This window comes from Bombus pascuorum, chromosome 11, assembly GCF_905332965.1.
Source record: "Bombus pascuorum chromosome 11, iyBomPasc1.1, whole genome shotgun sequence".
Classification (NCBI taxonomy): Eukaryota; Metazoa; Arthropoda; class Insecta; order Hymenoptera; family Apidae; genus Bombus; species Bombus pascuorum.
This window is the reverse complement of record NC_083498.1, coordinates 7,138,273-7,165,937: the sequence shown is the minus strand read 5'-3', so window position 1 is coordinate 7,165,937 and position 27,665 is coordinate 7,138,273. Positions and strand designations below refer to the sequence as shown.

At 33.4% G+C, this 27,665-nt stretch overlaps 1 protein-coding gene and 3 long non-coding RNA genes across 5 annotated transcripts; 2 read left to right on the top strand and 2 right to left on the bottom strand.

The window, feature by feature from the left end:
• Positions 1-524: 524 nt before the first annotated feature.
• Positions 525-7,651, bottom strand: LOC132912174 (retinal homeobox protein Rx2-like). Its single transcript, XM_060969364.1, has 6 exons — positions 7,273-7,651; positions 6,767-7,183; positions 3,468-5,836; positions 3,026-3,104; positions 2,539-2,762; positions 525-1,936 (listed from the first exon to the last, which is right to left on the bottom strand). The coding sequence occupies exons 3-6, from the start codon at positions 3,868-3,870 to the stop codon at positions 1,320-1,322; spliced, it is 1,323 nt and encodes a 440-aa protein (XP_060825347.1). The 5' UTR covers positions 3,871-5,836; positions 6,767-7,183; positions 7,273-7,651; the 3' UTR covers positions 525-1,319.
• LOC132912191 (uncharacterized) lies at positions 5,736-6,347 on the top strand. Its single transcript, XR_009659154.1, has 2 exons — positions 5,736-5,854; positions 5,986-6,347. It is a non-coding gene; the product is annotated as an uncharacterized LOC132912191 (long non-coding RNA).
• A 697-nt stretch (positions 7,652-8,348) lies between the features above and the next one.
• Positions 8,349-17,021, top strand: LOC132912190 (uncharacterized). 2 transcript variants are annotated; one of them, XR_009659153.1, is made up of 2 exons: positions 8,349-9,105; positions 16,700-17,021. It is a non-coding gene; the product is annotated as an uncharacterized LOC132912190 (long non-coding RNA). The 2 variants fall into 2 exon arrangements; XR_009659152.1 differs by lacking the exon at positions 16,700-17,021 and adding an exon at positions 12,500-12,727.
• Positions 17,022-18,133: 1,112 nt separating this feature from the next.
• On the bottom strand, positions 18,134-27,354 carry LOC132912192 (uncharacterized). The gene is made up of 3 exons (XR_009659155.1): positions 26,802-27,354; positions 22,682-22,967; positions 18,134-22,593 (listed from the first exon to the last, which is right to left on the bottom strand). It is a non-coding gene; the product is annotated as an uncharacterized LOC132912192 (long non-coding RNA).
• Between the last annotated feature and the right edge of the window lie 311 nt (positions 27,355-27,665).

Below are 27,665 nucleotides of genomic sequence, written 5' to 3'. Positions count from 1 at the left end.
TTCTTTCAAGGCTTCACTCTCGTATACGGCATATAACTTGTGTGCTTGCGATGTGTTTTTGCCTTTTCGTAAATAATACAATAAAATATGTTTGAAATGCGCGTCTTGTTCTTCCATTTTAAAATTGAGATAAAAACAAAACTAAATAACTAATCGATACAATTTTTTTACTAAATTAAATTAAAATTAAATTAAATTAAATTAAAATTTCATTTTAAAGGAAATTCAAACAACAAGAAAACAATATAGATTAGGTGCTTTGAATACGTTGACAAAACAAAAGAATGTGCTAAGACCACTTATTGACAAAATCTGCAATCACTTAGTTGCCAATCCAATAGTATGGATTATATATCGAAACAAGATTCTTCTCGTGATATATTTTGAATATTTATTAAAAATTACTTTCGCATACAAATTTAATATTAACATACAAAATTACAATAAGTTGTATCGAATTTTTTAGATATTTCAAAAGGAGTTAATTATTTAAGGAACGTTATCGTCAAATAATTGATTACATATTTTCATTTTTAAGTATATTTAAATGTGAGTAATTACAAACATCATAAAAAGATGGGCAGAGTACAAAATACACACGGAATATCTCTGTAAAAGACTTTACAAGTTCAGGTGATGTTTTATACTCTCTATATATATGTACATGATTTCGTATACACTACAGAGTATTTGAATAAAATACAACACAACATGTTCATTTTCATTCAGTTTTTCTTAATAACTACGAACAAGGGACAAATAATAAAAAAGTACTCACACCTCATACGAACTTACACCTTTAAGGCACTGGAATGCTCTCATTCAATTAATTGCTTCCCTTAAAATACTTTATTTCTTACACATATACGTTTATTATAAAAAAACATATTTCTTCCAGGGCTGCTTTCTTACTAAGAAGAATCAACATTTATCATATTCTTAGTGTTAAACTTTCTTTTACAAATGTAATTCCAATGAATTTCATGAATCTTTTAAAACTATATAATACAAAATAGAATTACACTGAGAACAGAATAAACTTCATAAATAAAAGAAACTTTCAAGATTTCTCAAAGGACTCTATCGAAGACTTCCATTCCCAAACTTCTTTCTGTCTTTAGAGTAACAAATTATAATAACTCTAATTAATTCAAAACCTTGCATTATCATCCTTAACTTAACCCAAATGCTAATAAATCTTCCTAAGCACAACTCATCAAGATTTTATGTTCAGCCCTGAAACTCCTTTGACAAGAAAGATCTATTCCAAACTGGAACCGCCAGTTGTTCTAGAGTAAATTTAGACTGGAGGTTTCGAGTCAGTTCAGAAAAGGAGGCAACTGCACATAGCTCTGCTGGCTGGTTGGCTCGCTCTTCACCATCACCTGTTCCTTCATTCCTTGGCGTCCTTGTGGTGAGTGCATCCCGTATTCTTGTTTCTGATCCTGTTGTTGTTGCTGTTGTTGCTGTTGCTGCGTGTAATCAGATTGTTCGTGCTGATACTTATCCGCTGGACTGAGACCACTGACATAATCCAATTGCTTATTCTGCTGATGTTCTTCCTCTGACATGGAGTTAGCTAGGTGAGTGGGTGGCGAATGCGTGGTTACCATAGTCTGATAATCGTTGCGGGTTAGAGGAGGTGGTGGACTGTTACTGGCGTTCATGTAGTCCTGGTGTACGCGCATCGTGTTCCCTGATGGTGTAGAAAATAACGAAGCATCATGTTGCGGAAGCATTGTCGCGTACGAGTATGCTGACCCGTTGTTGCTCGGTCCACCGAAAGAGGTGGAATAAGGGGAATTAGATGGGCTAAGTAGATTCAGGTGTGGCGCCAGATCATACGCTGGAGAATACGCCCAAGCATCCGGCGGTGCTGTCGCTGTTGTTGGAGAGGCGAAGGGGTTGAGGGTATTATTCAGCGAGGTAAATGATCCTGATGAAAAGAGAATTACTTGTATTAATTTTTTTAAGTATGAAAATAATTCTTATAATTTTTATAAACAAGAACATTACTTGTATTAATGTACCAAGTGTAAGTATAATTTTATAAAAATCTTTAGAAATAATATAGTAATCTATGTGGATTTTAAACTAGTATTAATTGCAAATATATAGGATTATTTTATAGATTTTTGTAATACGATGCAATTGGCTTATTTTTGCAGAAAGCGTTGATATTGTTTATAACTATGTGAATGGGAAATCGATAAATTAACTGCGGTTGGCTTTTTTGTTTTTTCTTTCTTTATTTTAAACTTTGCTAAATAACTTCACTCGATCAATAATAAGTGAAATCTACAAAAGAGCAAATAATTTCCTCTGTGTAATATATTAATAATTTCTTTCATTTATTGTAAAATATTCTGTTATAGTTACTTGTTTTGATAAAAAAAATAGTAAAGTACTACAAATACTATTTTATTAGTATAATAAGTTAAAGTTTAATAGTTTAATAATATAATAATTTTTAATAAAACTGACGAATAGCAATAAAAAATATAGGTAGAAAATAATTATCATTTTTGTTGTGATTACCTGATAAACCGGGACTTGCTGAACCAGCAGCCATGTATCCGGCAGTTTTACGTGGAGGTTCTCTCTTCCGCCATTTTGCACGCCGATTCTGGAACCAAACTTGAACCCTTGATTCCGATAAAGCGAGTTTTAGAGCTAGCTCTTCTCGCGCGAAGACATCAGGATACGGTGCACGTTCAAATGCTCTTTCCAATTCTTCCAATTGATAAGCAGTAAATGTCGTTCTGCAATAATTAATTAGCACAATAAAATTAAAATAATCATCGAATAGTAATAATAGTTGAAGCTTCAGACTATGTAATTTTCTTTTTCAGGGGAACGTGACTAATGTTGAAGATATTATAGTATTTTTAATTTTAAACTAGGCTTTTATAAAGATCCTGTTGTTAATATTTAAAAAGATATGATCAAAATCAAAGTTAGAAGAAAACATCAGGAAGTAATAAATAGTTAATCTAATTTTAAGTAATTTTAAGGAAATATATACCTGGTTTTCTTCTTCTTGATTCCATTGTTGTCGGTCTTCTTCTTGGAATCTTTCTTAGCTGGCTGAGCCTCACTACTGACTATAAATATAAATTAATGTAACGTAAAATTTCAACAATTATTCCTTCTATAAATATCATTTCACTCAAAGAAAAAAATTACAATTAATAATTCTATTTAATTCTATAATGATTCTCTCCTTAAACCAATTTACTTATCAATCCAAAATTTCACAACAGTTTTTAAGCTAACTTTTTCAACGATTTCTTCACTTTATATACATATCAATATAAATTTCACAAGTACTTTTACAAATTAATAGAATCACTCTTATTCTCAATTAGTCATCACAAATATCGAATTATCAAACCAAATTTTCCTGTAAAATTTTCAACATCAAACACTTCAAATATTTAAATATTCACTGAAAGCACAATACTAACCTGGAGCAAGAGTATTCATCGGATCATCTGGTTTCCTTTTCAAAGGATTTCCAAGCTGCAGACCTTGCTGCAACGTCGTCGAGGTCGGCGTCGCAGCGGTGGACGTTGACGTGGTGACATCCTGCGTCTGAGGAAGTGGTGCGTACATTCCAGCTAATTCCAATTCCTTCAGCTCCTTCTGTTGTTGTTGTTGTTGTTGTTGCAGATGATGGTGAGACGTTTGATGATGTGGCGGTGGACTGTTGGAAGAGTCTAACTTGTGAAGATGACCTCCAGTGGGCATTAAATCGCTACCATGGTGTCCACCATGAAGGCCAAGCATCACTTGAATACTGTGGACTCCGGAACCTCCTCGACCACCGAAGTCAGAGAAGATCGGGTCATCGAAGGGACCTCCGTCCATCTTTTATAAATTTTTTTAGGATTGAAGAATTTCAATTATTTTTTCCTTTCGATTCTTCAAGTAATGGATAACAATGTTATATTACTTTTCTAGTGTTAAATAATAATTAAAATGCAATTATTGGCACAGTATTTCTTTAATAACTCTTGACGTTTTAAAAACACGTGGTTTCGTTATCAAAATCAGATAGGGACTTGTCTTCTTTTTAATAAAAATATCATAAATATCAAATTCTTTCAATCTTTAATATAAATTCGTATCTCCTTATCTTTAATAGTTTCACAAACTGCAATTATGTTTTTTGTTCTTCAATCACTGTGCGCTGAATACAATTTCTTTTCCTCTTAATTATATACACTTCTTCTTCAACAAAAAGTTTTTTGACTTCAATTATCTTTCTTCTTCAATCCTCATAGGATTAAAATTAGAGTAACTCGACGGGAACCATTTTTTTCTATTAGTAAATAAATATTGAACTCCTCGCTTGGATTTTCGATACAAAGTATATGAGAGTTCCCTCTTCCTCGATGTTTCTTCACCTTTGTTCTTTATCTTCTCTTCTCAGTAGTAACAAATGAAAATTCGTCGATCGATGATCCAGTCAGGGTTTAAAATACCCTAGACAACTGTGTCCCATTCACTTCCTGCTCCCTTTATTACCGCCGATTTCTCGGGTTCTTCGTGAAGACCTCCGGTTGGCCAATTATGCAAAAAGGCGTGCGCGGTGTGCAGGATGGCGGTCGCGGCGTTCGCGCGTCCTCCGTAATGGAATCCGAGCCAATTGCGATCAATTGTTGCCCGGGTTATGATTAATTTTGATTAGTACAAGCTAACGAAGCGAGAGCCAAGCATCGTGTCGTCGGCACACGAACAGATTGAACCAGTCGATCCGAATTATACTTTCGAGAACCGCAGGAACTATACTCAAATGTTAATTTGAAAACATTTTCAAAATAAAAGCAGCAATAAAAAAAGAAGAAAACAAAAGAAAGAGAGAACGAATGATTTTCCAAATGTTTACGTATATTGTTTCTCTTGCGACTGAACGGATTTTTGCTGAATTTTCTATATATCGACAACCGGGTGAGTTGATCGCGCGAAACAACAAGAGCCGCCTAACTAACCGGACACTGTCGCACTAAGCGACGATCCGTTCTGACTCTGGCTAATCAACCGACACTCACACACGCTTATATTTTCAACGGGTTGCTGGCCAGGCCGCCCCCACACATAGAAACCAACCAATCCTGTAGCACCTACTACGCGTTACGTGCTCCACGAGAGGACGGCCGTTTTATGCGGGCGCGGTATATACTGTTCTCCTGTATTTCTTCCTCTTTCTTTCTCTTTTTCTCCCTTTCCATTCTGCACCAGAGTCATCCGTCTGTCTCTCTTTTTAATCCCCCTTGCACAGAAGAGTCACTTCCCCCTCCCACCCCCTCTCAGTCTCTCTCTCTCTCTCTCTCTCTCTCTCTCTCTCTCTCTCTCTCTGTATGTGCTCTTTCATCTCTTTGATTCTTTCTTTTTCTTTTTTTGCTTTCTTGCCTTTTCTCTGGCCTGGTACCATTCCACCACTCCAAATAAAATGGTTCGTCATGGTATTGGCTGAATATATATAGAGGTATATGTGCATTGTATCTTTGTCGTTTATGTTTCCTCTGTCTGAAGTTAGGGTTCGGGAGTCTCTCTTTGGTCTCGTGGCCACTGCCACATCATTGCGACCGCCCCCCGGCAAAGAAGTTGGAGAACGCCGCCTCGATATTATGATATGCGTTAGGTGATGTTGCAGAGGAGCTTGGAGGGGCATATGGGAATCGGAGCGGGTTGGCTTGTGCACGGTCCACCGCGATGGGAAAATTGTGCACATCACGATTCCACTTCGAATATGGACGATCTGCGCTTGACCCACTGCGACCTCGATGTTTCTTAGAACGGAGATCATGGTGGAGAGAATGCTGCATGCGCGCTGTTTAGAGGAAACAAGGTGGTTTTAGGAAAAATTTACTTCTAAAGTAAATTTAATAATGATCTAATTTGTCTACCTTCTGTTTCTTTGTTACAGCATTCTAGAATACACTTTTTGTTTAATTAATGATGTAAATTTCTTTGGTATAGTTCTAAATTCAAAAAAAAGAGTACCTTGCATTTTTGGACTGTGTGGATGAAGATGAGGTACAGAATACTGGAAATAAAGGTTCTTGGTTTGGTTGGTTGGTTGTTGGCAGCATTGGAGCTTAGATTTAGGAAAAATTATGTTATTTATATTTTACTTCTTTTCGAAAGAAGTTTAAAAATATTGGTTAAAGAACTTATCTATAGTCCCTTTTGGGGTTTTATAACTTCAAGAAATTGGAGATATCAAATTGAACATCGTATAGAAAAATAAATAAACCTTAAAAAGGAATAATTTTTATAAAAATCTATTAGCAGCCAAATTTTTGTTAATTAAACAGCATGAAAAGGTATGTAAAATATAATAGATTTGCGTTTAAGACAATATGAGTAATATAGTATAGTTTTATGCAGAAAGTTGGAGCAACTTACGCAACATACTCCGACGATGACGTTATTTATGCATGAAATTATTCAAGTCATAAGGTTTAAGTTATTCATAGTTCACGTTTCAAACATGTACTTCTTACTTATAATTTTTGCTTATAATCATACTTGATTTATGACTTACAGATAAGAAGATGAAAAATAAAAATAGAGATCGAGGCATAACTCGAACAATTACTACTTCTATAAATTACGAAGGATTCAATTGCTCACATTACTAGTGAAGAGCAAAAGTATCCAGAAAAAGAACTAGACAATCTCACACAACCTTAACATGAGTCAATCTTAAAATACTCAAATCAGATTTTCATAAACAAAAATATAATTAATATATTACCTGAATTTCTAAGTCCACGTATTTCCATTTCCTAAAATTGCTGTATCTTCTATGAAATTCATGTTCTTGAACATCACACATCATCAAGTAAGTACCACCTAACCCAACTCCCATAAATTCCACTTAGTTTCCACCCTAGCCTCAGTCACATCGAACATATCAGCTATCCATCTCGTGACTCTGTTCGCAGAAGTCCTTGAACCAGAACCTTGAACCTCGATCAAACGATTTGAGAGATCACAGAGCGCTCTCAGCGACGATCGACTTGCGTACATCGCGTCACCGATCCTCTGTGTACCGAATGCACGATCCTCCCATCGATTTGCGTCCCATGCACTATCAATGATTCGAATTGTCCCGCAATTTTACATCCACACCGTTTCGACTCGTCCTCGTATCAGTTGTATCCGGTATATACTTGAATTGAGAGGTTAGAAACGGACTAGAATCCATCGATCGATTTATGAGAAGATGATCGATCGGAAGGACGAGAAAGGTAAGAGTACCTATACTTTCCAAGAGATCCATGTCCGTTGACCGGCAGCGTGGCACTGAGCTCTTAAGCGCAGGCTCAATGAAACCAGCAATCGCCAGGAATTGCCTCGAATTGGCCCAATCAAACTACCCCCATTCCGTGTGTACACGCGTATATTAACTGCTAATTTCATCGGCGGTAATTAGCGCGCGCGAGCGCGCGCCTGTCACGCGCTGATTTAATTGCACTCTCGCGGACACTCTTTACTTCCTCCCCTACCATCCTTACGGTGCATCTTTTCCGTTGCGCCGCGCGAAACCGATCGCGCCATCGTCCCAACCGCCTGGTCTCCTCGTTTTCGTCAATGAGTTTGTTTACTCCAGATCGATGCATCTCGTGACTATCTTTGCGAGTAGATATTATTTAGAAAGGACGAGATTGGACAGAAGAACGGAAGAAATTTAATTAAATAGGTAAAGACGATTTTAGAGCGATTTTGGAGGTTAGGGATGGTTTTGCACGAAGTGGATGGATATAGAAATCGATATAGATCTCATCTTTGTTTGAATTTATTGAGTTAAGTTTTCATAAATAGATTTCACTATTTAGTTAGATGATTGTATAACCTTAATTTTATTTGATCATGAGAAAAGATAGTTATAATAGATCAGAGTTTTCTAACATAATATGAAACTTTTCCATATAAAAAAATTGTTAATGATACATTAATAAAATATAACAGTATATTAGTAATCTATTATTTAATGATCACACTATATGGTAACAATTTCCTACCTACCTACCTACCTACCAGGTTATATCCTGACAGTTTCTTTTTATTCTAACAAATAAATGTACACTGGCAACACTTCTTGATATACTACAATAAATATCTATTACATTATATTTGTACATTACCATATTTCTTAAATGTTACTACAATCAACGAATCTTATCATTCTAAAGTACAATCCTTAGCAAAATAATTATCACTCAATAATACACATCCCCAAATCTTCATACTCATACCATCTCGCACAAAATTTCTACCACTAACCAACACTCTCTGTCACAGACTTTCTAATCTTCAACTACCTTCAAACAGAATTCATGAACCAAGCAGCAGAAGTTTCAAGAATCTTCAATTTCCTCTATATTCAGACTGAACCGACTGGATCAAACTTCAATGAAGTTGAAGGTGATTGAATGCGGGTGATCGAGCGTGCGCGCACTCATGCTTGCAGGATATCCGCGGATGCAGGAGGCGGCTGACCGGGAGGATGACGGCAAGCGCGCAAGAGCGAGAAGTCGGTAACTTAACTGGCCTAAATGGGTTTAACTCGATGTGATTTTGCTGGCGAACCACTAAATTGAACGAATACGAACTAAACTGAACTCAACTAAGCTAATCATATCACATTACTAGCGTTATTAGCCGAGAGACGATATAAGTGAAGGTCCGGTGGTGCCGGGCTGCAGTAACGGGTCGCCTCCTGCACTGACCCTCTGCACGACTTTCTTTTCGACCCCTTTTTCTCGTTCACACTGTCAAGAATTTCGTGTCCTGTATCATCTATCCGTATCTAAATCATAGAAACGCGATCATTCTGTATAATTGTTACGTTTGTCGTTGTTTACGAAATTGTTTTTTAGGTTAGTTTTGTGAAACTTTGTGGGAAGTGAAGTCTCTCGGAAGAAACAGACGATTCTCGATGTACACGAGGTCTGGCGGACGATGTTGCCCGATCCTGGCCGAGTCGCAACGCTACCTTGACTGTGCAACAGGAAACACGTGCTCCCGGTGAAAGTGACAGCTCGGAGCGCGCCAAATTTGAAACGGAGATCGAAGAATCGCGTTGTTCGTGTGAGTAAAATGTTCTTATAAGTGTGTAGTGATTGTTGAAGAATTCTTTGTTGGAAGTTGTGTATGATAAAAATAAGTACATATCTTAACTCGAAACTGATATGGTTCGTTGTAAGTTACATACTGAACTATTTTTTTATGACAAAGCATACTTTGTTGTATCTTGAATTCAAGTGATATGATTTAATCTAAGCTATGAGGTTGTGATTCTTTTATCTTGTTGAGATTTCTTGTATATGATTCATTAACAATATTTTACATGTATAAATTCCTTAAGTGCTAATTTTATGAAAATGTTATGTGCGCTATTTAAAATTTTCGTAAATATTATGATTTTTATATAATAAAAAACTTTCTATATGTAAATTGTATTTAATATTCAATATTCACAAGTTAGTCAAAAATCTTCTATGTACTAAACTTTTACTATTATTATTTATTACAATATTAAATTTGAATATTTTTAATATATTACTAAATTTTTGTTAAAAAATATTAAGGTATATTTTGTAACACAAAATGTAATATTAATCAAACTGAGAAAGACTTGTTATCGAAGTGGGGGATATCAGCGGTTAAAGAAAGAGAAGACAGAATAATTATCTCCCACCAACCACTTCGAAGCGGCAAGAGAGGGGAATAGACCTGGAGGAAAGATAAGAACGAAATGGACACGATACGTTCCGCCCCCTCCATTTCTACCAGCAGAATAGAAGGAGTTTCTCGGCTCCACCTCTTCCCCTTCCGATAATACCCTCCTTCAACGGTGGATGACGATTTGATTCTGACTTACTGTACTTAGATACCTCGCTCTTCAACCCCCTAAGACTTCTGTTTACATCTCTCATACACCCAGAAAGTAATTTTCCAACAACCTTCTGTAATCTTACAATTTTTACAAAACTATAATTCTATAATCCCTAAAGTTAATTTACAATTCAAATACACAATACTATTATTTTTCAATATCAATTAACGAACGCAGTAGAACAATTTTTCCAAAATATCTTTTCTCATACTATAATTGAAATTTTATTGAAATTAGAATCTTAGAATCTTAGAATTTTTATTTCAAATTAGGAACCCCTCCACTTTTCAATATTCACGTTTTTCTAACTTTGTTTCTATACTATATTTTATTCTTATATCATATTTTTTGCGGTATGCGATATTTTATTTTCATATTTACTTTTTGGATCAGAACAGACTAATATAATCCACATATATATACATATATAATGTACACAAGCTTTTACATATATGGAGAACGCAGCGAGCTGATAATAAGCAGACAAAGGGAAAGAGTCTCTCTTGTTGAGAAGTATATTTAGATCGAACGACACAGGGAAACGAGGTGAAGAGGAGGGTTTGGAAGCGACTTTTTGCACGCGAGCCGCTCTTTTTTACGTCGTAGGTATGCCGACCGGATAGTATTGCCGTGTGGCCAGGCTGGCAGGGCCGACCAATTGAGCCTGTTAACGTCAATTGAGCTGAATTAGTTCAATTGGACGTAATTGCGCGAAGGCGACGGGGAACCTTCGCTCTCTGTTCGCCAGCCATGCTCGCGTTTCTCTTTTCGCGCTGATATCGCCGTATTCTCAGGACTTCCTTCAAAGTACAGTCCAAACATAAGTTCGATATAATCGGAGAATGTTGTACAAGACTGATTTGATACATAGATTGTTTAAAACACTGGTTTTATATAAGGATAATATTTGGGCATGGAGTCTTTTTGAGACGTATTTTTGTGACTATTTTGAGTAAAATGCTATTTTATCTAGATTTACTATGTTTCTCTAGAGCCGTTAAATTGTAGTCTCGTAGATTCAGTTGTTTAATTTCTCACTAAATGATCTCAGATAAAATTTAATATCAAAGATAAAATAGGTTTGATGTTGTTTAACGCGATTCTTATGTTGAAGCATTTAAACTTTGTTTTTATTTATTTTCATAATTATAGTAGATAATTCTTGGGTACAATATTAACGCGATTATGTTATGTATGGGTACAATATCTATTATATTATCAGATAACAAATGAAACATACAAAGCAATAGATATGTTTCTAAGAAAATAACAGAATCGCAAAAAATTCGCTACTTGACAAATCATTTCATCGCTTCTATCAAAATTAATGAAAAATAAAAAAAACAACTCTTATATCGGTCAGAAAAATTCCACCCTCTTTATGTTCTCTAAGCTTCCCCTAGCAAAACAAATTACAACGTCACCGGTACCAGGATAATGGCCATCAGAGGAGGCAATTATGACAGCCGTGGCCCAAGAATTAACGTGCCCACATGAGCGTCGCGAGGTTCCTGATCGAGATCACAATAAACGTTCCTTTCTCGCTTTTTTTCCTTCTTTTCACCCCCATGGAACGTTGGCGAACAAGCAACAGTCATTGATATTAGTCACTTTATATCATGCTGGTATATTTCACGGGTCAAAGCGTAGAGAGATGGCCAACGACGAAGACTCTTTTATATGTGCTATATGTGTTTTGAGGAGAAATACTGGTGGTCCCCACCCTCGATCGGATACAAAGAGCTTGAGTATTTTCAATATACGCGCACTGTCTATTCAATAGTTGCTGCGATTCTACCTGAGATTCGATTCATACAGGAGATGAATTCCTCGTTTGAAATATGCTGGATGAGACCACGTGGGTCGAGTGCATGCAACAGGTGTATATCGCTCGCAAGAGACTACCTGTTGAGTAGATGTAACTTAAGCCTTTCGCTTTCAATAATTATATTGTGCAGAAGTTATACTCATTAACTCTATAAATTAAAAGGAAACAAAGATGGGTGTTGGATGTTACAATATTTTATGAAATTTCTTCAGAATTTACGCTTATTCATTATCATTTTCTTGCAATACAGATAAGCTTATACTAGAGGCAAATGTAATTTGTTTCTTCGAGAAGTACAATGGTAATGCCACGTGCCAATGAAATGTAGATCAGTCAGAGATGTAGAGTTAATGAAGTAGAGTAACGCGCGAAGAATGTAAAATACAGTTGAATTAGGATGTCGCGAAATTGAAGAGAGTAGGATTTGAGAATTGAAGGGTGTAGAATGAGCTAAATTAGATTATTGATGAAAGGATTGAAGATATTTATAAGGGTCGAATTTGAGAGTTAAGGGGAGTGAAATGTACACTGTAGAATGAGATTGATTAGATTATTAATTATGAAATGTGAAGGTTGAGGGGGCGTAGAATATATACTATGAAATATACGCTATAGAATGTATATCGTAGAATGTTATAGAACGTATTAAATTAAATTGTTGATAATCTTATTTGTTAGAATTTCGGAGTTGAAATTTTTCATAAATTGTCTCGTTTAATTGTAATAATAATTAAGCTGGTATTTAATTGCACTTTTAGATTTGGAGATCGTGATTCAAAGGAGAAAATGTAACGTCGCAGCCTGATGACGTCGCATCCTTATTAACCCGACGTAGTCACATCCGTCGCTGTCCCGTTCTGTATTCACGTGCAGGGTGTTTCTCGTAATGATACTTTGATTTACATATTGAAACCAGTCTATAGAGTTACGTACTTCAATTTAAAATTCTCTAATACAGATCATACTCCTCAAATTTACGCTGGAAATCTTATTCTTCTTTAATTTCATACATTTTCTAATTCACCGTGATATACTTGTACATAAATGATTTATAGTATATATAATTATATCATAACTCTTCCTATATCTTTTTATAAAATCAGTTAAAGATTGTCTGCGAAATTTTGTGAAAATCAAATTATTTTTTAATGTTCCTCTTACTGTATATAGATAAATATTGCTATCCAAAAATTGGTCGCACATACTTTTATCCAAAAGAATGTTATTTTATTCAAATTTCTTAAAAATACACTTATACAGTATACACTTATACACTTATAAATATTGATATTTATACTTATAAATTTATACTTATAAATTAAATATAATTATATTTATACTTATAAATTATAAATACACTTATACACTCTAAAAAAATACTTATACAGTAATATACTAATTCAATATATTAAACCCTTCACACTATCTAGAAGATGGATTAATAGAGATTACTAAATCATTATAATTAATTAATAATAAATTATTATATAGAGATTACTAAATGGATTAATAGATGGTTACTAAACTAAGATAACAAATTTAAAATAGGTTTAGCTGAACAATTAGGTGCATTTTTATTGTATTCTCAATATGAGCCAATATCGCTATACCAAGGTCTAAGAAGCAGCTCTGGATAGATAAAAGAACAGATGAAATATTAAAGTACGTAGTTATAGATTCTCACGCAAAACGAGGGCGAACACATTCGTTGTGAAAGGTACAGTGCACATTGACGAGCAATTAGTCGAGGACCTATGCCCTCATATTTCGTGAGAACGAGAAATTCGGACTCTGATACATGCTACGAGGTTTATATCATCCCGCATAAGATCATCTATGTACAATAATATAACAGGACTGCGGGTGGGAATTTACGAGGACGTCTTTAGATCTGATTACACGAAATTTTGGGTGCTCCGGTGGAAAACTGTGCCCATATCCAGAAATGTCGCATAAAAGTGCCGCTGTCAAGATTAATCTCCCTCTGAGATCGTTTTCGAAATCGACATTTTTGTTCGAATAAAAACGTAGATCTCAGAGTCGAGAATTTTATTTCGTGATGGTTCAATTCGTATATTTGAAGAATTTAACAGGAAAAGTAGCAATTATTATACTGATATCTGTGTTGATTAATTCTATTTGTTGCGTGTATTAAACATCGCACAATCATGAGAAAGAATTTATTTAATGTAAGAATTCTGGATAAGTGTAACGATCTTGTTTTACCTGTTACTTTCAGTAGAAGACCGCACGATCTTTATGGCAAGGCGAGACAAAATTAAGCTACAACGTGAAATAGTGTAGACTAAAATGTAGATGTACGAATTGGGAATTTATTTGACAATAATTTAATTCGCCTATTTTTTTTTTTTAGGTTTTTTTATTTTTTATTTTGGTTTTTTTACAATTTGTCCTGAAGGACATTTGGTAAAGTGTTATATCTTATTGGTGAAAAAAAATAAAATAAAAATAAATATAGCACGTGGGTGGCTACCTCCAGCGGGGTGCATTCGCCTATTTGAAGAATATAATAGAAAAACAAATGGAATTATTTGAATTTCTTTGTATTATAATTTTATTTTATAAGATCCTCATGCGTTTCTTTTCATTTCTTGTTATCTAAAACTGTAAGAAATTATAAATGTTTATATACATTTATAATTAGTTATAATTAGTTATATATATATATTATAGTTAGTTATAATTAGAAATTATAAATTTATATTTGTTAAATGTAATATGAATTTCTATTAAAATATTTATAAAATGAACGAAAGCAGCGACAGTCGAGGACTCCGTATAAAATTGTTTCATCAAGTGTCTTCAGGGACTGTGCACTCTGAACCCCATGTAGGAACCATATGTTTTTACGTATGTTCATGCTGGCGAAGATGACTCTTCCTGACACGCGACCCGCAGCCACCCTAAATACTTAATTGTCAATTCGATTTTGGTGAGGGCATGATATCCGTGGAATTCTCCGCTCCGGGATTCTCTCTTCAGATTTTTTCACAATGAGAACACCATGAAATTAATAGCCCTTTTATAATGGTACAAAATATGAATGGTACTGAAAGGAATTTTTATTGTCTAAGGTTTGTTGGAAATTCTATTGAAACTATCTAGCATGTAAATTAATGTTAAAATACATAGTAATTACAAAGAAAAATAGCAAAATTACAATAAGTATAGTTTAATAATATATAAGTATAAATTCATTGTATTTTCAATATGAACCAACATCTTCACTGTACTAAACTCTTCAAAACATTTTTGAATAAATAGATAAATCTTTATGTATATATAGTTCAATAAACTACACTACAAATACATAGTTCTTGTGAATAAAATTTTATGAATTCATTAAATCTTTATACTTCTACTTTTTAAATCCGTTATAAGATAATTGATACAGTGTCATTGGTGAATTTATAGGAAGAAATAATGAAATAATTAATTATTAACATCTTCATGGATTATTTACTGATTTCAATTATTTTAAAGGCGTATTTTTTAATTTTATTATGAGAACATAATCAGTTCGAATTTAGTGCGTGAAGAAATCTATATTACCCGCTTAATGAAATAGAATGCTTGGTGGAGGCATCTACCGATTCTTTCGAAAGTATCGTAATCGTAGACTCTCAAGGTTAATAAAAATTGTACGGAACATATTTTCAAAATTGCATTCAATTGCATTACAATTTCAAATAATTCTTTGCTTAAATGAAATATTGGAAACAATATATATAATTACAATCAAAGCTTTCATTCAATCACAGTTCGAAATAATTGTTGAAATTTTGCTACAACTTATGAAACAAAAAGGCTTTAATAACCTACATAAAATTATACATCATACCTTATGCTACATTATAATACTTGATTAATCAGTATAAAAATAATAATTGAGGATGAACGAAATGTAATTCTTTACTCGAAAAATGGAATTTTAAGTGTATAATAGCAGCAATCTATACAACTTATGACTTGTAATTTCATTCAACACAAAGTTTTAATTGTATAAAACGCTGTATAATAAATTGGCACACAATTCATAAAGTGTTATAAATTTTAAAGTACATATAAAGTATAGTGTAGCAGAAATATAGCTATCGCTTAAAATACCACAGCCAATCGTCGACAAACATTCGTGAGGTCAGTCCACCGAGCTCTCGTGAAATTAGCTGAAGAGGGAGAAATAGAATGCAGCTAGTGAATGTGGCATAACAGAATAAAAGGAGCACGGTGCATCCTTTACTGATGAAAGTCTGACTCGACCTACAGGCCACCACAAAATTATCTACTTTAACTCTCGTCTCTAGAGAAAAAATATTTTCTACTTCAAGTCAAAGGAAACATGAATGCGAATGTAAAAGCATAATTAGAAAAATATTTCATAGCATGAATATTTGATAATATGACAGACTTTTTATAAACGATAGAAACTAACCTCCTTTCAGAAAAAATGTTACCTTTACCTCATGCTTTTAGGAAATAGAAGGAATGAAAAATAATGAATTATTTAAAACAAGATGAAGTAAACCATACACAAAATCATATTTTCAAGAAGCTAAAAAATATTGGAATAGTACTGTTATATAAAATAGGAAGAAAATTAAGATACATATATATAATCATTTTAATTATGTTGTACAAACACATACAAGTAAGAACCATTTCTAACAAGAATAATATAAATATCTTTTACTTAAAAAAATCAGAGACACAATTTTGTCGAATATAACAAATTCTAATAGACTACAAAGACAGGCTACAGTGTAATTAAGATATTTGGAATAAGTTTTTCTGTTAGAAATCCAAATCACAATTACTCTTTCTTCAAATCAACAATCTTTATCTGATTTATTATTAAAATTATCTTTAATCACTTCAATTATTAATTTTAGTCACTACATGCAAACAACTAATTTATCTTTTTATCACTCTCCTCCCAGAACCTTGAAGACACTGCTAAAGATAGACCAGAGGATTTTCGCGGGTGGCAAAGGAAGGCAGTCGGCGAAAGACGAGCTTTCTTCGAATCGAAAGAGGAAGATCGAGTGACGGAGCGTGTCCGCCCGACAACAGCGAATCCTCAAGCTCGAAAATAGATCGCATAGCTTTCCCGGCACTTCAAACGACGTGTATCGTAATAGGCAAGCCCGCTGCTCACCGAAAAGTCTTGGCCACGGATAATTAAACGTTTATAAACACCGGAGATTCCGCAAAAGCCTGGTCGCACATGACATTATTTGGCGCGCTTCACCGAAAGAGCAACGTGCAAGGCCACGATAAAATCTGCATTTATTATGCGAATCATAAATACGAGAGATACAAACTGAGGAATATTACGAGAATTTTGGCTTCGTATAGATTTAATTTAAATATAACCTCAAATAATTTTTTGCTAAGTAATTGAATTTCATGGATTAATTGAAGTAGATGGATTAAAATTGCTTTTTGATGAATATAAGAACAATCACTTTTTTTGAATAAGTATTGTTACACGTTATTTAAAATTTTTACAAATGTAGTCACTCGCTATGTTTAAGGAAATAATTGAGTTGACATAAATTAATTGTGTTTATGAATATAATTTAGTTTAATTGAGTTTAAACAAAATATTTTTTATATAATATGAGATGAGTATTTACAAGACCTTTTTGCAATGGTAAAACAAATATTTTATCTCAGTCAAAATGTTTATTAATATGTTTGAGGAGGTTAGTTTTGTTTTAGTTTTGTAAAAGTTAAAAGAAACTTTTAAGAGTATAAAGCTATTATAGCTGGGTAGAATTTGGGTTAAATTGAAAGTTTTAATTTAATAATTATTCATAAAAAATACCATAAAAGATACAAGTTGCTAATTTTACAAAATTAATTTGTTTTACAGGCGAATAATGTGGTCTACAACTGTTAGGAATGATAATACATATAAGATTCTCAAGTATCACGAATGTTTTAACGTGTAATAAAATTTTAAGCCGTAGTTTCTGATTATTTTGAGCGATGTACGATTGCGTAACGTAAACCTTCAAAGCGTTCGAAAGCTTTAAAAAATAAGCTTCCGGATTTTTAATGCCACTTATCTTGTATCTTTTTGATTTAGAGATATAGTCTGAAGTTCCTATCTTGCGAATTAGTGATAAACTTTATTACGTACTTTTTAGAGACATTAACGAGTTTTCTTTAACATATATTTTATATAAAGTAAGAGTAGCATTTTAAACGATGAGGAACTTTTTGTTAAATATTATAATTGCAATATATCTATAAACAAAAAGGTGGGTACAAAAAGGTTTTAAACATTTTAGATTATTTTATATGAAATGTTTATTTGAAAAAAATTTAATCTACATTTGGATGTTATTAAATCATCATTTTGCAGGTAATTCTCCTGGTAACAGAAGCTGCAATCAGCTTGTAAGCTAACAAATCATTATCGTTTAGCAGTTATTACGTGAACTACTGACGTAATACAAGTAGGTGCACGTGTACGATTTAACGATTTTTCGAAGTCGCTTCAACTTGTTATAAGCTCTCTAACCAGCACAAAAATAGTATAGCTTCCATATTCTTCGTTTTACAAAGCCTTTTTCATTTTTAACTTTTTATTAGAATTTAACGTAAGAGACAAAACCCAAGGAAACTCACTTTATTGCAAAAGAATTTAGAATTAGCTGTGTTTTAATAAAAATTTTCTTATTTATCTCTGTTCAATCTCTCATGAGACAAAATTGAAAATAAAGCTAGGAGTGTCTACTTCTTTCCATAAGACAGTTAAAAATAGTTATCTAGTTTCATAATAAAATGAGAAAGGTGGTATTACCAATACTTTCCAAAAAATGATTTGACAAGTGAATATTTATTCATATAAAGTTATTGTCATTCTCAGAAATTGCACTTCTGTCGTTAAAATATCTTCATCTATAAACACCTTGTTCCATATTTTCACAAATTTTTTCAACAATTCTAAAATAACGCGATGAAAGAAAAACAGAAAATACCTGAACATTTATCACAAGACAGGAAACATTTGCCTAAATTTGAAGCTTATCAAGCGATAAAAAATGGAGCGATAAGCGACCAAAATTCACAGGTGTGGGCTACATCTGTTAAAATTAACAAGCATCGATCCGGGACCAACAAAGATATGTACGTCCCTTACAATCTATAGCGTTAACGATCCGAAAAGGTAGATATAAAACGGCTCCAAATCATGCCTGTCACAGCTTGTCAGATAAATCAAAATATTCCGTTGTTCGTTTCCAACGATTCGTCATGGCTTGTCGATCTTTAAACAAAACAATAAAACGATTAATTTTACGATTCTCGAGAACGTTGCAATTGTGCGACAAAATGTTAATCGCAGAAATAACTAAATAACTGAGCTAAGCCTTGCAATATCAGGTTCCTTGGCATGTTATCAAGGAGTCATTGTTTCGTCTGATTGTCTCGTATCGAAAATTTGCCAGCAAAGGCATGAAAAGAAAAAAAAAGAGAGAGAAGGAAAGATGGATAAACGCTCAAGATCGTGGGTTCGCACAGGTAAACAGGACGGAGCTCCAATTAAATTTGGCAAGAAATTCTGGCACGATTTTAGAATGGCCGACGTAGCCGATTTCACGGCCACTCGTGTCACTATACAGTGAGGGAGCGATGTCTTAAGACGTGAGATCCCTTGCGACATAAATGACTTGCCTTAAGACTTAAACTATTGCAGCCAGCTTACTAAAATACAGCGACCGTTCGTTCCATCCTTCGCTTCTCTTACATCGTTTATGGGGCTTTTTGATAATCTCGATTCTTCAATACGGGAATTCAAAATTCATACTAATCAACCCTATAAATTAAAATATACAGAGAAATTTTAATGCTGAGAATGCTATTTTTCAAAATTTACCTTGAAATTTATAATCATTTATATCATCTTGTCATAAATGGATTTATGAAAGCAACTTGTTTTTTGAGAAGTTGAACACTCATTATACATCCTGATAACGTAATTGAAAAATGTATAAAATGTTAAAGATTATATATGCGGATGGTTCCATTCATACGTAAATAGCTTAGTTAGTGTTATCCATCATTTGCTTCTAATCCTTATCTACAACTCTTAGATAAAGAATTTACATGTTATTTATGGTTTATTGTAATAATATATTGATTCTAAAATAATTATTGATCCACTGAATTTTACTCTACTGTTTGCTTACCATGCTTGAAATATTACAGATTCTCAGGAAACATATAATAAATCAATCAGAATTAGACAAATGCCTGTGTTTCTAAAGTTCAAACCAGAAATATCTGTGAATTACTTATGACATACAAATGTCAAAATTATTTAAGTTGAGTAACAATGGACATAATGTACTTATATTTTCACTGATTAATTCCATTTATTATATGTAATCCAAGAAAGAATTTCTCTATTACAAAAATTAAAATAATTCAACTAAAGTTACTTTAACAATAACTATTCTGCTTTTCATATTATTTATGTTATGAGTAGAATTTTCATATTAATTAAAATTAATCGAAATTACCTATATTATTTATAATTATTTATCTATGATATATGTATCCGTGTTACACGTGATTATCCTGTTAATTTAACATAATACACAGAGAAAACCACAACCAGAAAACTACTCTCGGAAGATGATGTCGTTAAGACTACAGAGAATCTTTACGATGGAATTGTATGCCTGACTGTACTACGGCCACGAAGATTTACATTTTCAGAGGCGTATCTGTAACGGTGAGGGGAAAAAAGCCACACGCAGAGAAACAATTCGAGGAGTCGCCGGTATAATCGTCGTGTATTTCGGTCCCAGCACCGGCAGGGCCCTCCAGCCTTTACGTCTCGCCGACTTAGCGAAATTCCTCGCTAAATTTAAGCCTTGCTGAATCGCTAGATAATTGCAGTTTGCATAAGAGATAGCAATTTCTTAAAATAATGAATCGTATGCAGTTGATTACTCGCAATTTTTCATCAGGATATTATTGGTAAGGTGTTCCTTTAAACGATTCAATTGAGTCTTTGATGATAATATTATTGCAGTGTTGAACAACGGGGTGTAGATGACAATCTGTAGTTAATTGGAGCATAAAATTGTATCTTCCTCCTCAACATCGGTCTTCTATTGATGTTGTAATGGGCTTGAGCTGAAACATGGATACTTTTTTAATGAATTTTTCTTCAATAATTTTGACTTTAATGATTCATATTTCTTCTTTACTATAGATTTCTATTCTCATAAAAATTCAATCAAGATATGTTCAATAATTCTCCAATAATTGTATTGTAACAGTAGAATTTAAATCATTATGTCATTGACATATTGCTTAATGTAGAAGAAAGCCAAGTAGAATTTCCTCTAGTTATAGGCAACAGTTTGTGTTCATCAACGGCGACAAGTTTGTCTAGGATTTGTTCAACGATGCGCTTAATTGTCCTCCTGGCTAATTTCATTGGCAACATATCAACTCGGCCTCATCAATTGATCTGAATGAGTTCACCGAGTTGCTGCGGACAGATTTCACAGTAAAGAATCTTATTATACTTTCCTAACAATCAAGGGAAGCTATTTAAAAAAAAAGAAGAATAAAGAAATATATATACGCATGAAAATTTTAAAAAATTTTGGAAATAACTTATCGATCTCGATAGTTTTTATATTCTAAGAGTTCTTTATATAATCTTTATAATTTTTTCAATGTAAGTAAAATTAATGATTGGTAGCATAAAAAATCTTACGTGCCGATCGTCACGTTCACTTATAAGACTTTGCTTCGTTAAAATTTTCGGTTTCAAGTTCAATTGCTTCATCGATAAGTTGTGTAAATATCAGATATTCAGATAAAAGAAAGAAAATATACGAAGTTTTCGAAACATGCAAAATATACAAAAGATCTACGTGTAAAGAAGTAAGTAAAATCTAAAATTATTTGTTTTCTCATCATTAGCACATCCGTGTCACTTTACTAAAACCTCCTCCACTTACCGATGAAGATTAAAACCAAAGAGATAGATTAAATCACCAATAAAGTCTCGTCACTACACTAAATACGACAGTGCTACTATTTTCGAAATGACGAACCATCGAATGGCATTGATTCAGCGAAAACGATAAAAGCGCGGCAAAAGATCGATAAGGAAGCGGTCTGGCAGGGATGTTTTCCATGCTCGAGATGCCAGTAGGTAATCTTGGCACGAGCGAACATTTCCACAGAAAGCAAGTATGTATGTATATCTGACGTAGAATCGTCGGCCAATATTATGCAACAAATAAGCAAGGTGGCCATCAACGGTGGTCACCGGTGATTTGCTCCTGGCAAACGTGTCGAAATTACGGAGCAGTCAGTGGTGCTCGATCGTTGCTGAGACATTGACATTGAGAACTGCCCTTAGTCAACGGTCGAACATCATATACCATTTTCGTACTACGTATTTATGGATCACAAAGGATTTACAATTTTGTTTTCCGTTTGCTACTCTTCGCAAAAATGGCCATCTTTCTGATAGGTGTGACGCTGACTGAAGAAACTGGACGACAAATATTTGTCGTACTCGGTGCCAGTCACGCGATAAAGTCGCTTGCCTCTTGAGACGGTTAAATCGGCGAATTAGTGTCGTTGTAATGGTATTGTATTTAAAGCAGCGCGACGTTCTTACGTATGCGATTCAAATGACAATTTTCTCATTGCTTGGCCTACGATATACCTGATTTTCCTTAAAAATGAATTACACGTCTTCTTATATTCTTCCTTCTTTCAAATACATGTATGTGTATTATATTTATATCCTTGAACATATGACGAACGAAACCAGAGTATCAAATTCCTATGTACAGTAAAACAAAATGGTTTAATACGTATTTAATGTGGATATTAATAATTTATGTAATTGAAACTAGTAGTATAGTATTTACAGTTATAACTCGTGTAATGCAATAAGACGATTGTGCTAGAATACAGAAATAGTATTTGGTTCGAGGACTTTTTTTCAAGGTCACTGTTTGCGATTTAAGGTCAATAGTAATTATCTTAGAGTTGTTCTATTTATACTAGTCTTCCAGTTGTTTCTTTTGATAATTTTTAGTTCCATATCTTGATCTTTCTTTTTAACTTGTTTTCAATTCTATTTTGATTATTTTTTATTATAAAGCCAAGTTAGCTTTATAGCTGCTTTTCTACTTGCTTCAAAAATCCTTGAATCTGTAATAAAGATGTAAGAATAATTTATTTACTTTATCACTTAAACATTTCATTATGAAGAAAAAAAAAGTGAATAGAAAATTTGATTAAGTATTAATAGAATATTTTTCTAATTTTTATTGTAATAATATATTAATGTCTTTATATAATATAATACTTTAAGAGTCCATGAAGATAATTCCGAAGCATTTTTTTTACAATATCATGTTACGATTATTGTGGCGACACTTGTCGAAGGTGAGTAGTGAATAGATAAATACGAGAAGAGGAATACTGATTTCGTATGAACAAGGCGATGTTATATTTATAATCTATTCCAGTTACCGTATCAATCTACCGAGTATATTTTATTGTAATATCAACTACTTCATATTTTTTGATTATTTCATGACAATATTTTTAAATTCAGTAGCATGAACCTGATATTTAATATATAATATACAATTAGACATTTTGAAGTTTACAAAACAAGCAAAGGATTGTTTGCTAGAGAACTGAATGGAAGAGTCTGGTTCTCGTTAAACCATAACGGTGGAAACGGCATGAAACAGTTCTTAGGATAAAAATAACGGGCAAGCGAGGAAAAGTAATTTCCCCCCGGCCATTGACGTAACCTTTCTCGTCAACTCAACCAGACTGGCCAGCTCAAAGCGTTACATAATTCTTCTAATGACGATAATACGTTGTAGAGGGACAGAATTTTTAGAATATTTTTAATAATAACGGCGTGTGAAGTTGCCTTCGTTTCGAGATCGATTTCAATCGGTAACTTCCTCGTTCATATCGTCGCGTCACTGATAATTACACACGTACCTCTTCCCCGAACACAATAATCGTTCCTTGAAACCGATCGATTTTCAGCCATATCGATTACAGGTAATAAGTTTCCGTACTGTCCACCACTAAATGACATTGACGACGTGAACTGTGGAAAGTGAAGTCGAAGAAGTGAAACTCATTAAAAAAAACACATACATATGTATTATCTAATTATAACCATCAACTGTTGCTCAATTCCATTCTTTAAAAAGTCCATACTAAATGATTGATATACGTATTAACTACGATCAAAATTTAGATAGAAAATGAAAACAAATGTTACCTTTTCGAGTATATTACACACTCCCAATTAAAAAGTATGAATTCTATTATAAATTTGACCTTGTTAGATATTTAAACCTTCCAATAGTATTTAACAAAAGGATGAGTTCATTAATTGAAAGAAAATAATTAAAAATCCTGGAATATTCTTCCTATAGCTTTATCAGAAAAAAACAAGGTATTCGAGTAGATTGTATATCACGCTAGATCTCCCAAAACCTGATTATCATGTTGAGTACTTAATAAATAAATGTATTTGAATAAATACCTGTTCAATGATTTCCCTGTATCAAAAATCAAAAGTTTTATCATTACTTGCTGTTTTAGAAATATCTAGAATCTAATGAAATAATGCATATAATTGTGTATTGGACACATATAATTATAATAAATTGTCCAATTTGAGAGGAAGGATTTAATTGATAAGACTGTAGAAGAATAATTATTTGTTTAGTTTTAAGAAAGTAAGCAAATTGAGCAATTATATCAAACTGACTCTCTTAAACATAAAAAGATAATTAATAGATACGAAAAGGATCATTTTGGGCATTCCCATTGGTCCGATAGGGAAGGTAGGTATGTAGGTTTCGTATTGATCTCCACGTTGAGGCGACCTTTAATATCCCCTCTCCTCTAACTCTCTTGTTAGATGGAATGAGAGGAACAGAGCAGAAGGGAGGCCGAGGGGAGTCCTGAACGCGACCTACAACAAGCACCGACAGGCGCACAGCTGATTTCGTAACGGCCAGGCGACACTCCCGGAGTTCCACCGTTCTCCGGAAACGCTTCATGATCTATATATTCTGGGGAATCCAAGGAACAACGTGGAAACGGACCGTCCACCACCAAAGCATACCAAAAGTTCAACAAACAAACCTAAAAATTAAAAATATTCCTCTGAATCAAAATTGACATACATTTTATATTTAGAAATTATTATATTTATCTAATATATTCAATTTAATCGTTTAATATACATGGAATAGAACTCAATGAGATTTAACCTCAAGCAGATTGAATATTTTGATTAAAATATAATTTGGAATATAATTGACATAATTGTTATATTTCAATGACAGTAATTTAGCCTAATTTCGAATTTAAAATATAAAAAGGATAAATATTTTGGAACAATTCCAATGCACTCCAAGTGAACAAATTACACTAGAGTACTTACCTACAGAAAAACAACAATCCTATAAAGTTAAAACCGAATTATGATAATGCAAAATATATTAATAAAAATTCTGTGATCTTAAACTTGTAATTAAAATTTAATTTAAAATTCAAATTAAGAAATTAATCGTCTTAAAAATATTAAACTTTCATTCAAAAACATCTGATCTTTTTATACAGGAATATCCCATCATAACTTTGAAGGATTAGGTAAGGGGATTGAGAACGATGTTGATAGGTGACGTCATTTTTATGGTTTTAGAAAGTGCAGGGAGATAGCAGAATTAAATGGACGTAGACGTTACAAGTAGATTACGTGTTTTTATACGCGTGTTGTGTCACGGACGACAAACACGACGTCATAATCGGCTGAAGAAGCTCAGGTGAGAATATGGCATCCGTTATTTATAGACCGTTACATTTACACTTGTACAGGGGTCTCATTAAAATATCAAATAAGCATAAAATGCATACATGGATATAATGCATAAACGTGTTTCTGATTATAGCTCGGTCATTTCGAAATTCCACGGAAGTTGGTCGAAATCATTTTTCAGATCACTGAACTTCAATGCTCGTTTTTGCACGAACGGTGAAAGAACGGTCTGAATACGCTTTAGCAACGCTATGATTCATAAGATCGAGAGCAGACCTTGTCCTCTGTAGAAGGATCTTGCGTTACTTTGCTGAACCTCTTATAGTTTATAAATGGTTGGAGATTAATCATTCTTTACCTCTTTTTCTCTTTTGATTCCCAAATATAAATTTTCATTGATCCCTGATCTGAATTAAATTATGATTAAATTGTAAAATAGTCTTTATCTGTAATAACATACTCTGCGAATGTTAATTATTTTAATATTTATTTTTTTCTTATTTTTACTATTTGAAATGAACTATAATAGAATTAAAACAAGCATCAAAGAAATTTCTATTGTATCTTTCGAGGTGGGTAACAATCGAATAGTTATCTTCCTTTTATGTCGGTTCTTTGTTTCGAGGCCATTGACTTCGATATGCCGATCGTGTAATTAAACGAGATCGATTATCGATTGTGCACATTGTACTGCATCGTCTATTGAAAAATATTGCAAATATTTTGCTTTACGTTGACATCATGAAAAAAGAATAAACGAGGAGTAACGTTTAAAAACATTAATATTCATTCAACAAGAAATATTTGCAATAAAAGTTTCACCAATAAAAAAGATTAGAAAAATACATATTCATCGATAGTTGTTCAAAGTTCTATCGTTCCATTAATTTTCATAAAACATTTCTTATAAAACATTCTCACACATACTTTATATTTCTTTCAAACACTCATAAACATTCAACTTTTCGCGTAGTGCTTTGCTCAAAGGCCAGCCAACTGAATTTGGCTCGAGCCACATCCGATCTCATCGATTCGGGTATCGATATTAATCACCGACTGTTATTCTCTCGAATTCATCTTTAACCACTAAAGAGTAATTCTTATAGATACTCAAGATACTCATTCTCAATCGCCTGCCAAAAATTACATCTACAGTAACTACGAAAGATATTTTTACATACCTGTATTTTCCAATGAAGCATTTTTTTATTAGGTCTCACATTTCATTTTCATAGTATCAAGTTTTAGTCGTTACATGAAAGTACTACCAAATGATAAAAAACTTAATATATTTGGACTTAATTGATTAGTAAATAAATACTATAATAAATACAAGGGTGTACAAATATTTTTTGTAACCACTGTAAATATTGCCATAAAATTATCATATATTCTGTAGCCTCATTACTGTTCCACAATTTTTGTAAACTTCGAATATCGTATAAATCCATGTACTATAAGAACTTTATTAGGGCTCGATAATTAAGACCTTGAAACTCGCCGTATATTCGATTGTATGTAATAACTTCTTCATTTGTTTCCGCAAGAATGTGGCGGAGGATAATAATTAGGACGAAAAAAGTCGAGGTAGCAACCGGAGTCCTCGTAGAAACAACGGAACGAAGGAACGTGGCTGGACCGCGGACCGTCCCTAGGAGAGGATCGGAGGCGGGGAGGGGATATGTACAAAGGAGGGATGTGATTGGCTGAAGCAGAGAGGAGAGGTTCTCGGCTGTCGCGAGGCGAGTTGATTCCGCGCCACTTCGTTTCCGACTCGTGTACGCGTACGACGTGCTCCGAGGACTAACTCTCAGAACAAATCCTTCGATTTTCTTTTGTCTGCTAAAGGTAAGCAATATGTATTACCATATTTTCATATTTTCACATGAATATGTGTACTTACACATCTATAGGACGTTGTTCTCAAAGCACGCTGTGAAACTTATATCGATTAGGATAAGAAATAAAAATATATTCTCGCCGGTCATACACGATATTATTTCCTGTGACCATTTGAATATTATTTTATTACGTCATAGTTAAAT

What these genes read in the sequence shown, in the direction of transcription:
- LOC132912174 (XM_060969364.1), bottom strand. Translation starts at nt 3,870, where the DNA reads ATGGACGGAGGTCCCTTCGATGACCCGATCTTCTCTGACTTCGGTGGT. An exon ending in GATGAATACTCTTGCTCCAG is followed by an intron (nt 3,105 to 3,467) that starts GTTAGTATTGTG and finishes TTATATTTATAG; the next exon opens with TCAGTAGTGAGGCTCAGCCA. An exon ending in ATCAAGAAGAAGAAAACCAG is followed by an intron (nt 2,763 to 3,025) that starts GTATATATTTCC and finishes TAATTATTGCAG; the next exon opens with AACGACATTTACTGCTTATC.